The 12,770-nt window shown below is 36.2% G+C and overlaps 1 protein-coding gene and 2 pseudogenes across 1 annotated transcript; 1 reads left to right on the top strand and 2 right to left on the bottom strand.

The window, feature by feature from the left end:
- The first annotated feature begins 1,481 nt into the window (after positions 1 to 1,481).
- On the top strand, positions 1,482 to 3,258 carry LOC140870833 (cytochrome P450 94A2-like; annotated as a pseudogene).
- A 48-nt stretch (positions 3,259 to 3,306) lies between these two features.
- LOC140870837 (pentatricopeptide repeat-containing protein At2g34400-like) lies at positions 3,307 to 7,586 on the bottom strand (annotated as a pseudogene).
- A 2,096-nt stretch (positions 7,587 to 9,682) lies between these two features.
- LOC140870829 (probable WRKY transcription factor 21) lies at positions 9,683 to 12,317 on the bottom strand. Its single transcript, XM_073273238.1, has 3 exons — positions 10,879 to 12,317; positions 10,556 to 10,681; positions 9,683 to 10,078 (listed from the first exon to the last, which is right to left on the bottom strand). The coding sequence occupies exons 1-3, from the start codon at positions 11,634 to 11,636 to the stop codon at positions 9,934 to 9,936; spliced, it is 1,029 nt and encodes a 342-aa protein (XP_073129339.1). The 5' UTR covers positions 11,637 to 12,317; the 3' UTR covers positions 9,683 to 9,933.
- Positions 12,318 to 12,770: the final 453 nt, after the last annotated feature.

Below are 12,770 nucleotides of genomic sequence, written 5' to 3'. Positions count from 1 at the left end.
AGTGATTTAGGGAGTGATTGACAGTTAACCCTTTCTTTTTATCACTCTTTATTAAATTAATCAAAATTTAATTTTATATTATCGTATGAAAATTTATTATGATATTATCCTCACAAATTTAATCAGTATAATACTGGTGATCCCAAACTCCATGTGGACAAAGTCACAAAACTAAAAATTCGATCGAGAACATCAAATTAATTATCCTCCCAACACCTTCTAGAGCTTGATAAATGGTGAAAACTTTGATTCCCCTCCCAACACTTACGCGGACGAGCATATCACGTATACAAGACTTTTCCACTATAGTTTACTCGGCGAATACTGAAATAACGATAATATGTACATTACCTCGCCCATGTTCATTACACGCAACTGCAATATTTTAATGCATGTGAGAACGTACAATTAGCCATGTGAATCGCAATTCCAGATTCTAGAAATAAATTAGATTGACGAAAATGCTTACGTCTTTAATTTATTGACCGAGTTTCCAGAAATGGCAAAAGAACTCCAAAATATAAATACTACGATGATGATACACCGCATATATTTACGTAAAAATAAATATAGCACAAAGTGGAACCAACATTTTATTCACATTATAAAAGGATTTACTCATTTAGATCATTTTATACAAATTAAATGTACATTGAAACAATACGTGTACAGATAGAATCTCACTTACCACAGTCAATTCTCGCGGCTTCATAAAATTATTCACACTCCTAAAGATTTCGACACTTTGTTCCACTTTGTCTTAATTATTTTGTAAGTGTCATTAGTTTCTCTTTTATTATTACCTATTATAAATAATTGCTTACCGTGCAAGAGTTCTTATACACACAAAGTGTTCGTTCTCTATCTCCAAGCCCATTTTGTGGTCTCTTTTGCTGACACCAGTGGGGCACTTGTCTAATTTAAATTCAACAAATATTCAATTATACATAGGCGTTAAGCATTCAAATCTACCCATATCTATCGAAATTTCAGTAAAAATTATTCACAGACACGAGACAGAACGTCTGGTCATACGAGATTTACTTGATATTATTTCAAAGTTGACCAACTATGGTATAAAGATGATACGTTTTTGTTTTTGTTTTTGTTTTGTTTTTATTTTTGTTTTTTTCCACGTGAACTTATGTTGGGTTTATTCGATGCTGACAAATGGACAAGCATCAATGACCCAAATTCATTTTGCATCTCAATGCAAATAAATCTGAGTCTAGAGTAACTATCCCATAAATACCATCCAATTTTACCCACGAGTGACTCTTGAAATCTAGAAAATGATTCTGTTCACCGTTGAATTTATTGTCGGGGCCCAAGTGCCAAACAACAGAGCTTGAAAGAGAAGTGGGCGAACGAGTAGTTTCCTGTCATCTAATTTGTGTTCAGTGTCCCTAATCCGACATCATCGCTTGCGTCAGTTCACAGATCATTACCTATAAATAAATGAAGCTTTATTTTGTAACCATGAAAAAATTCATTCAGCAAATCAAGAAACCGAACAACAAAAATGGAATCCCTCCATTTCTCATTTCCACTCGCCTTATCCATACTTCTTCCTTTACTTTTCTTGGCATTTGCCATATTCAAGAACTCGCAGACGGCTTCCTCTAAATTCCCAAGATCATACCCCATATTCGGTTCATTTTTCGCACTCTTGAAAAACAAAGATAGGTACGTGCAATGGACTTCGGATTTAGCATTGGCCAGCCCGAATCTCACGCATACGATGCGACGTGGTTTCGGGAAGAAGGTGGTTGTAACAGCCAATGCAGCTAATGTACAACACATTCTCAGGTCCAATTTCCAGAACTACAACAAAGGTCCCTTTCTGAGAAGCACTTTAAGGGACTTACTTGGAGATGGCATTTTCAATGCTGATGGTGAGAGCTGGAAGTTCCAGCGACAAGTTGCCAGCCACGAATTCAACACCAAATCCCTTCGAAAGTTCGTGGAAAACGTAGTGGACTCCGAACTTTCGGATCGCTTGATACCTATCCTCAAGAAAGCTGCGTCCGAGGGAACTGTTCTTGATTTTCAAGATATCCTTCAGAGGTTTGCTTTTGACAACATTTGCAAGATTGCTTTTGGGTATGATCCCAAGTACTTGCTGCCATCTCTGCCGGAAGCTGAATTCGCAGTAGCATTCGAGAATGCTGTGAGACACTCTAGACAAAGGTTCAATTCATTCGTACCACTTTACTGGAAAATCAAGAGGGCTCTTAATATAGGGTCCGAAAAACAGCTCAAAATTGCTGTCAAACAGGTCCGAGACTTTGCGAAAGAGCTGATCAGAGGGAAGAAGCATGAACTTCAAGCAGAAAATTCACTTGAATCCGTTGATCTTTTATCAAGATTCTTGAGCTCTGGCCACTCGGATGTAGATTTCGTCGTAGATATAGTGATAAGTTTCATTCTGGCCGGGAGGGACACAACTTCTGCTGCATTGACATGGTTTTTCTGGTTGCTTTCGAGTCATCCCGAAGTGGAAAGCCAGATACTGAATGAAATTAAAGAGAAAGCAGAGGAGCCATCGTACGATGAAGTAAAGGACATGGTTTACACCCACGCCGCAATTTGTGAAAGCATGAGGCTTTATCCGCCGGTTCCTTCCGACACAAAGTCAGCGGTGAGCGATGATGTTTTGCCTGATGGGACAGTGGTGAAGAAGGGGATGAGGGTAGCCTATCACCCCTATGCAATGGGGCGAGTGGAGAAGGTGTGGGGCGCGGATTGGGCCGAGTTTCGTCCTATGAGGTGGCTGGAGAGGAAGGGGGAGGCCGGTAAATGGAGGTTCGTGAGCCGGGATTCGTACACGTATCCAGTGTTTCAGGCTGGACCAAGAATCTGTCTAGGAAGGACATGGCTTTCTTGCAGATGAAGGCCGTGGTGGCCGGCGTTTTACGGCAGTTTAAGGTGGTGCCGGTGGCGGAGGAAGGGAAGCAGCCGGTGTACATATCAGAATTGTCGGCCAAGATGAAGGGTGGCTTTCCGGTGAGGATTGAAGAGATGGCTGAGTCGGGGTCCAAGTCCTCATGCACCAATTGAATGAGATGATGCATATAAAGTCTCTACATCCCATGTGTGCTCATATACCAAACACTATCTATTACTTCTATTAGTATGTAACAAAGCAAGAGTGTGGCATTGTAACTAATATTAGTATTTTTAAGTTAACTTCCAAAAATAAAAAAACCTTACTCAATAAATAAAAAAAAATCAGATAAAAAAATGCAATCAACAATTTATTTATTTTCATACAACTTTCACAGCTCACGTTTGACATATGTTAATTTCAAAATTTTGAAAATCAGATACCAGTAAATTGGTGGTCGATCCAATATTCCTTCCTTCACCAATGATTTTGCCGGAGATGCTTGTTCCCTGTTTTCAATACATAAACCTTCTGTTTCCATCTCCTGGAAACAATTTTGCAAAGAGTTGAAAGTGATTCGCTTCGTTACATCTTCTACTTCATAAGCTGGCTTCTGTTGGAAAAACGAGGAATCAAGTTTAGAAATTCCGAATAATTTCTCTCCTTTGATAGTATAGTCTACAACTATAGATGTGGTGTATGCATCTGATAAAAGATTTGAATTCGCCATTGTTTTTAAGAAGCTCCACCACGGCAGCTGCATCATTATTCTCACAAAATCCTCGCATAAGGGTATTAAAGGAGGCTCACACCCGGATCACACCCATTCTTTTCCATCTCAAGAAACAAATTATTTTCCTTTTCCAGCTGCCCATCCATACAAAAACCATGGATCATTATGCAATATGTCAAAGAATCTGGCCTCCCCAACTGACTCAAATCTCTCGGACAACTCGCAAGCAGAGCCGTGTTTTTCTGCTTTCCATAATCCATCAAGTAGACGATTACAATGTTCGGATATAAAGAGCAAAAGCCAGGCTTTTCAAGAGTCTGAAACAGCTGTACCGCCTCTCCAACGAAATGGTTCTTGCAAAAACCATCTAATAATATACAATAGGTGGCAGAATCTGGTGACAAATCATATACTTGCAACTTAGAATAAAGTTCCCATGCCTCCAGAACTCCTGCCTTCCCGAAATAGTCCAGTTAACTGAGTGTTAAAAGTAAATGTGGCTGGCTGGTATTTCTTGCTGAGCATTTCTTTGAAAAGTCTCATAGCTTCATTCAGTTTGTGACACTTGCAATAACCATTTACAAGTACAACACATTGTAACTACTAACATCCAGTTCAATGCCCTTTGCGGCAATCATATCAAACAACTCTCTAGCAGTATTCAACCTTCCAAACAGTACCCATCCATCAATGTGGTGAATGCTATAGCATCAGGCATTTCACCTCTCTGAATCATCAGTTCCAAAAACCCATTTGCTTCATCGGATTTTCCCTCTTTGCAAAGTGCATCGATCCACCATCTCAATAAACAAACTCTTTGCCTGATCCCACTGACTCACCTTACAGAAACCATGAATTAAAGCGGAATACAAAACCACATCTGCCGAAACTCCTTGTCCCTTCATTTCTAGAGATAAACTCTTTACCCTTTTCCACCAACCTCTCTTTGCAAAGGCCTTCTATAAGTCAGCAATAATAAATCAAACTGGGCTCAAACTTTGTTTCGTTCCCAAGTTCCTCATGCAACCTTTATGTTTCCACTCTTTCAGAACCCAATCACTTAAGTCCCCCAAGTCTCAAAATTAGTATGAAAACCCATTCAAACAATTTTCTTCAACAAGTCAAGTGCATCACCAATCTTACCTTCCATGCACAGCCCCTTATTCAATGAAGTAAAAGTAACAATATCTGAATCATAACCCCTTTTCACATCCCACTCATGACAGCAAAACCAAGTTCAGCCCTTTTTAATGCACATTAACAATTAAGCAAAACATTCATCCCCACAAAATCAGGTAAAAAATTAGCTTCAGCCATTCGGTTATACTAATCTATACATAAAAATCAGATCTTGATACATCTTAGCTGTATCATTCCCTCTGCAAATTCTCCTCTGAAATCCCCCGGCCGCTGGCCAACGTAAACAAGGGACCTAATATTTTTTAAAATTAATCACATTTAATTGAAAAAACCATGACAAGAATATTATTCAAGTAAAATCCCTTTCAAGCCTATTTTTTGTGCCATTTGGTGTGAAAATGAACAAATGGGGAGGAAGATTTGTCGATCGCATTATGTACACAAATAAAATAAATTGGATGTACACAAAACGAAACATAATAATCACGAGGATATAAATTATATAAACAAACAACAAAAAAAATATGTAATTTAATCTCAATGAGAGGGCAATCTAACTTGGCAGAGACCACTCAGACCAGAGTGCGGACGATGGCAAGATCAAGTTGGACTAGTTCAACAAATCTGTTTTCTTGTTGGGTTAGGGGCTGTTGTTTAAAGCCCAACAAAAAAAAACTTGAATCGATGGTTAAAGTCAGGCCCAATAATATATATTTAATCCCGTTTTAACCGATTTTAAAATTAACCGAACACAAAACTGATTAAACCGACCGATATTTTTGGAGGAAAAAACTTTGACCGGTCCGTATTCCAAAGAGCAATATTTCTCTTAATGGTATGAGGAAATATATTTGTCACGTTTCGAATTTTGTATCCACGTGAAAAAAGTAGAGATATCATTAGGTTTTTTGTCTTGTGAGTTCGTTTCACGAATCTACATAAGATGTCGAGCCAATCTAATTCACAATAAAAAAATAATAATATTTGCATAAAAACTAATAATTTTTCATGAGTCGAGTCGATTATAAATTTCATCTCACAAAACTGACTCGAAAGGTTGTCTCAAATCGATTTTGAACGCATGAGAAGAATATTATCGTGTTTGAGAAAATAGTGAAACAAAGGAGTAAAAGCGTGGATGCCTCCTCCGTACCAGTCCTGCTTTTATTTCATTTTGTTTTGTTCTACCAAACTTCGGCCGCCTCGCACATTAGTCATTAACAAGTCTTTCGCCCCACCAATTAATGCTTTATTTATCATTTAAAGTTTGTTAATTCTTACCTATTGATTTAAAAATAACAATTGAAAAAATAAAGTTCATTACTCTATTTTTATTTAATTTATTCACAAAATAATTTTACGTTTTGCAAAACTTAATTAATATGATTACATTATTAAAAAATACAATAAACAAAAGCTAACATATCTGAAACAACTGAAAAAACAAATATATTTAACTGTGAGTTTGAGAAGGAATGAGTATTATATTGTTACTTTAAAAAAAATCAACGAGACAAAAATGAGAAGTTATATAAAATTTTTAGCTAATATTTTAAAGCTACGGCAGTCTTAAGGGCCCTAGGCAACATGAGTTTTATGTAAAAAAAAAATTTAAAAAATAATCTAGACATCAGATTTGAATTATCAGTACAAAAGATTCTTGTTCCACAACAATTATTGGTGTTTATTTCTTCTATGATTTTGTTGTTTAAAATAAAAGGATTCTATGAATTGAATTTTCAAATATGACTCAAATAGTTGACTACCATCTTTCCAAAAACATGTTTTTTTTTTATTTTAAAAAAAGTAACATTTGGATATATTTATTGAGGGGAAAAATTTGTAAAATATTAAATATAACCGATCAACCTTTTTTTTAAACAAAAAATGATCTCTTCAAGTGTATTTATTTTCTTAATAAAAAAAGTTGTCCGAAGTTAAAAAACAAAAAACAAAAAAAACTAATTAATGCTAGTGATTGACAATTTGGGGCGAGAATGTGTGTAAAGACTTGATGAGACGAGTAAGCGAGTATAGGCACGAGGAATCGGAGACGCGGAATTGCTTTACATGATAATAATAAGACAACGTCCTAAAACTTCCATTCATAACATTAAATATTATATAGTTTAATATGAACACCACTCCAATTGGATGGTCCATTTTTTTAATCACATCTCTTGATACGGAAGATTCAATAATTCAACGTGTATCCACTAAACAAATTGATCATAAGAGCATGTCTTTTTTAGCATCGTAACTATATACGTTTTGTTACCATTTTAAAATTAATGGATCCGCTTTCAATGATCCAATAAACAACTCAACCCAGATTGATTAGATATGTTTTCTGTTCTGAATTGGTCACGTTCGGATCAATTTGAGCTGAAATTTATTCTCTCAACGTTAATCATAAAAAAAAAATCAATGATATAATACGTGAGATGATTTAACTAATTAATATTATTTATTTAATCGACATATTATATACAACGAAATGAACGCACACGTTTTAATGAAAAGATTTTATGCTACAACAGTAGATTCATCGTTGAGATGTTCACTCGTCCATCTCATCTCATACAAATACATCGAAAATATTTACGTGAATGTAAATAAAATCTATGTCTCGGTTTGAGTTTGAGGTCGCATTTAGATATTATAGAGATGGTAAAATATTGTGTGACACGCTTGCATTTAATGCGTGTCTCACTTAACATTTAAAATATTTTATTTTATGAATAAGCAAACCTGGAACGTGTCGGCTACGCAGAAGTAGCTATAAATAACCACCAGATTCCCAACTTCGAAGCCACTAAAGTCCATGAAAATGGTCGTTGAGAGACTTGAAAACGCCGCCGTACCGCCGCCATTCTACGTAAAGAAGGGGCCGCAGTTCCGCGGTGTCAGGAAGCGTCCGTGGGGGAGGTACGCCGCCGAGATTCGAGATCCGTGGAAGAAGACGAGGAAGTGGCTAGGCACCTTCGACACCGCCGAGGAGGCGGCGCTGGCCTACGACGAGGCAGCCAGGAGTCTCCGCGGTGCCAAGGCCAAGACGAACTTCACGTACGGCGGCGTTTCCCCGGTTCCGCCGCCGTCATGGCGGTCGCCGGACTTCTTCAGCGAGACCGCGGCGCGGAGGTCGGAATACACCGGGTATAAGATAGAGGAGGTAGGCGCGGTGGTGATGAACGAGCAGGAGAAGCGAATGAAGAGCGAGAAGAAACCGTTTCTGTTCGACCTTAATCTTCCGGCGCCGCTCTTTTGATTTCTCCGGCGGTTATTAGAAGCGGAAGTTGTCGCCGCTCGCCGCCGGTGGATATAAATATTTTGGTGGTGAAGTATTTTTAATCATTTTTCCACTTTTGCCCCGATATGATATGGGGGGTTTATGTATGTATAGTAGTTGACCATTAGGAAAATATTGTGATTTGGCCATTATTTTATCTACTACATGCCTATTCCATTCTGATCCTATTATATATTATATTATGTACACATTTTATTTTCATGCATGCAATTTATGTATAAATTTTTTATTTTATCTTTGTTTTACTCATTCAAAAAATTATTCTCTTCATTTTAATTATATTGTTCACGTTTTTTTTTTTGTCTTAAAGATATAATCATATATCATATTTAGTAATATTTTTTAACATTTCTTTACAAATATATTTCTATTAACTACATCTTAAAATTTGTGCAATTATTTTTCAATACACTGAATAGGGATAAAATAAAAAGTTTATATAAACTTTGTTTTCTCAATATATTTTTCTTAATCTGTGTGAAAATCTAAAGATGACAATATATATGGGACGGAATAACTATATATTTTTTTAAAGAAACAAAACGTGATTAGATAATTGAAACGAGCAGTAATTTGCTCAGTGTAACAATAAATGTTTGCAATTCCGTGCACGAGAAGCTTAATGAGTATTCAATTTAGGATGACTTATTTTTAATAAATTGCGATACGTTAATTAAGTTTGTATTTATAGCAATTTGGTGGCCGCCTCCGGCCAAACATTTGTGCAAATTTGACTGTGATTTTCGTACGATTTTAATTTAAATTTTCTTGTTTCATATTTCATTCGTCACATTTATTTAGGTTTTTTTTCGCCTGTCTCAATTATATAGTTTGATTTTCATATTTAATGTTAGTTTTCTTAATTTTTTATGAATTTACTCACATTAAATTAATATCATTAAATACTTGTATGATTATTTTATTTTATTAAAATTTTTAATAAATAAGAATAAAATGGAAATGTTTTTTTTACAAAATTTACCTTTCCAAATAATTTCTTAATTTGTACACACAAAACTAAATGAGTGAGACGGAAAGATTATTTGATATTCAAGAAAAAACAGAGCGATTCATGAGATGGTGAAAACTACGAATTAAACACGATATTGATTACTATTTTCGCATGAGTGTGTTAAATGTAATTTCTACCATCTCCAAACGAAACTACGGGAATTTTGCCACAAGAAAATAGATAAGTCGTCATCATGTACTGAGACACCATTGTGATATTTGTCAAGTGTCAAAACATTATTTGGGTCGATTTCATATTTCTTTTTAGGCTCAGTTAGTCAGTTATATATTAATGAGGAAAGTGAATCAATGATTCGTCGCCAATAATTGACACAAATGTAGTGTCAATCCATTGCACTTAAGATTCATAAATTCAGATTTTATATGCCTTTTCTTACTTCCAAATTTCTTCGATCCATCAATAATCATCTTATGGTCAAGAAGTATGAAATCGCATGATTGACAACATTTTTCTTATATACACACACGTACGTAGAGACGAATATTTACTAACTTTAGTACGATGGTGACTCATCTTTTATGCATGTTTATCTCATTTCTTTTCTGTAAAATTAGTTACTAAATGAGGGGGCAAACAAGAAAATCACAAGCAAATGCTATAAATAAAAAGTGACATCAGAATGTTCTACATTCTTAAAAAACAAAAGGTTAGTTCGGATTCAGATTCTTTCTTGCTAGCACATTTTCCTAGTTTTGATTTTCGCTAAGCAACTTTTGGCACCAGAAGGCCTCGCATCGCAAACCAAAGATTTCAACACAAAAAAACATCTGGGATACACCTGTAGTTCCTCCCTGAAAAGTATGTACACGAACCACGTCGCAATGCATCATTCATGAGTTAGCCGATTGTGAAGGCAATCTCGGATGGTTATGCTCCCCTTCGTATGTCACGATGAGCATAGCAGGATCCTCCAAGCATCTTTCCACATGTTTACGGGCCGGACAGCCTCTCATGCTACTACATTTGTAGTATCCCCTGCAACAATTCAGAACAAGATTACAACTAACAGTAAATGCAAATTCTCGACCTGTATTGGAGGCAACTTCAAGTTTCTCAAAATGCAAAGCAAAATTACTCCTCTCATTAAACAAAATCAGATACATAGGTCTGCAAATATACCAAGAAACAAACACAAGAATGGTAATATTAGATTTACTTGATTGTTGCGGATCAAATAAAATTCTGTCACAGACAAACATATCTCTACTTTCTTAGCATTCAAGCGCTGAGAAGAATAAAAACACTACCTCCTCTCATGTATGTTCACTTTCTAAGTAAGAAACACGTATCCAACACAATCTATGAAACTAAGCATGAGTGCACGTTAACAAAAGGAATTAATCAAGATATTCCAATATCAAATAGCAGCAGTTAACAACTCCCGTAAGACAATTTTACACAAGACAACACGTGGCGAAACAACAGTGCGGCGAGCAATCAGTTTAGACATACCGGGGGTAAGGAGAGCCTTTGATTGGTTTCTGGCCATATTTCCTCCAAGAGTACTCATCAGGGGGGATATCAGCCAACTTGTTACTGATAGCAGGTACTTTGATAGACCTCTTTACCCTATGCTTCCTACTCAAAATGCATAAAAAAGTAAATAAAAATCAGAACCATTCCAAGAAATAAATGGCAATTACATGGGATAAATTAAACAAACATTTCAGGGGCAGATAAATTCATTTCTCAAGCCTAAAAATCCCGAGCTCGAGTAACAGTTCTGATTCTAAACATGCCATATTAAGTAAAAATCAAGAAGCTAAAACAATTACCTCTTCTTAGAACAATGGCATCTACCGCTGCCACCGCATTTCGAGCTTCCGCCTTCTCCCTTTCCAGAGCACCTTTTCTTGTGATGGAAGAAGCTCTGATCCGCAGACCGAGCCGCCCCAATCAAACCGAAGGAGCTTCCATTTACATTCGCAACACTTCCATCCATACTCAATGAAGAGATAAATGACCTGGTTGATGACATGGTGGGAGTGCATGTAGAGCTATCAAAATTCAAGCTAACACCACTGTTGCTGAGCCTATACATCATTTCAGCCTTATGTTTCAATTGCTGCTGCTGAAGTTGAAACCTTTGCTGTTGCTGTTGCTGCTGCTGTTGCTGGAGAAAATGGTAGCTCGTTAATGTTGTTTGTTGGGCCAATGGAAGTGAACTTTGGCCATTTGAACTCATTTCAAGAGAAGGGATTCCTAGAGTGAGGACATTTTTCACGTCGGGCGGGATTTCTTGAATAGAACTGTTGATTTGTAGAGGCCTGGTCTGCTGCTCATCTGATCTACAGATGGGATTTTCCAATAAAATATTGAGGGGTAAAGGAGCTTGAATTTTCTTAAGTTTCCTCACTCTAGCATGACCGCCGCTAGAATCAAGAAGAGAGACAACTTTCTTGAATTTGCACACAGCGTCTCCAGTTTGTTCAACTAAATTTCTATACAGATTATGATCTTGCGGCTGGGATAACAGATTAATCACTCTATGGCAACTTTCAACTGCTGCACTATTTGCCCTCTCAATCTCCATCTCTCCCTCCTCAGATTAAGCGCAGAAACAAATAAGTTAATCAAACAAAACCCTAATTCCCAAGGCAGACACACCAGATTTCTTGTCAACAAAAGAAGATGAGAAAAGGTTGGAATTTGAAGGGAAAAAAAAGGTCCAAATCTACTGATTCAACAGATCTTCAACCACCCCATATGAGACAAAAATCAAAACCTAACCCATTTTTGGCAAGCACTAAATACATCCTTTTCTAATAACAATCGCGAGATTATCAAATATACACGCACAAAAAGATTCATCTTGGATCACACAATCCTAAAATAAATCAAGAACAACAAATCCCAGATAAAACACAAATGCCAGAACAAGAAAGCAGAAGCTAAGGGTCAAAGATAAGGGACCAAAAAGCAACTAAAGAATGGCACTTTGATTGGAATTTTCAAGAAAAATGCTGTCAAGCCTAGATTCTTTCAATGCCCATAAAGAGAGTTTATGCTTATATGCTCATGGAAGAAAGAGTAAAACGAATTGAAAGGTGTGAAAGAGAAGACTTTGCTTTACTCGGCCTCAAAATTGACAGAACCAATAAAAAAAATATATCACAAAATGCAATCTTTTCTTTAGGACATAGTTGTTTATTATATAATCATCAGAAACATAAATTGAATTCTTAGATAGAGAAAGTGGTGCAGTGGTACTATGAGGAGGCGCATTATAAATAATCCTGCGCACCAGGGGGCAGGCAGGAGCTAAATTGCCGTCTGTGTAACAGATTTCAAACGTGGGGCCTACTTGGGAGATACTATATGTGTGTGTATATATATTAGTATTTGTAAATTTAGCCAAAAAAAATAGTATTTGTAAATCTTTTTTTTTTTCTTTTATAAATGATGGGAAAAAATGTGAGCTTTTAGGGGGAAAATGAAGATAGATAGGGATATGAAGATTATTAATAGGCTCATGTTATCAAATGTTATGTTACAAACTATGTAGGACAAAAATATATAATAAATTTTGATGTCATGTTGATACACTAAGGCATTGTTTGGTTTGATGTATTATTAATCTATGTATAACTTATCTCAATCAATTTCGCCTTATTTTCGTCATATTTTTTTTATCTATTTATTAATTAATAATTTTACATCAATTAAA

This window comes from Henckelia pumila, unplaced genomic scaffold, assembly GCF_033568475.1.
Source record: "Henckelia pumila isolate YLH828 unplaced genomic scaffold, ASM3356847v2 CTG_266, whole genome shotgun sequence".
NCBI lineage: Eukaryota > Viridiplantae > Streptophyta > Magnoliopsida > Lamiales > Gesneriaceae > Henckelia > Henckelia pumila.
This window is presented reverse-complemented; position numbering and strand designations above follow the sequence as displayed.

Excerpts from the sequence above, each read along its gene's own strand:
- LOC140870829 (XM_073273238.1), bottom strand. The coding sequence starts at position 11,636 with ATGGAGATTGAGAGGGCAAATAGTGCAGCAGTTGAAAGTTGCCATAGA. Across the intron at positions 10,682-10,878 it reads TGCCATTGTTCTAAGAAGAG|GAAGCATAGGGTAAAGAGGT; the intron begins GTAATTGTTTTA and ends CATTTTGAGTAG. Across the intron at positions 10,079-10,555 it reads AAAGGCTCTCCTTACCCCCG|GGGATACTACAAATGTAGTA; the intron begins GTATGTCTAAAC and ends GAATTGTTGCAG.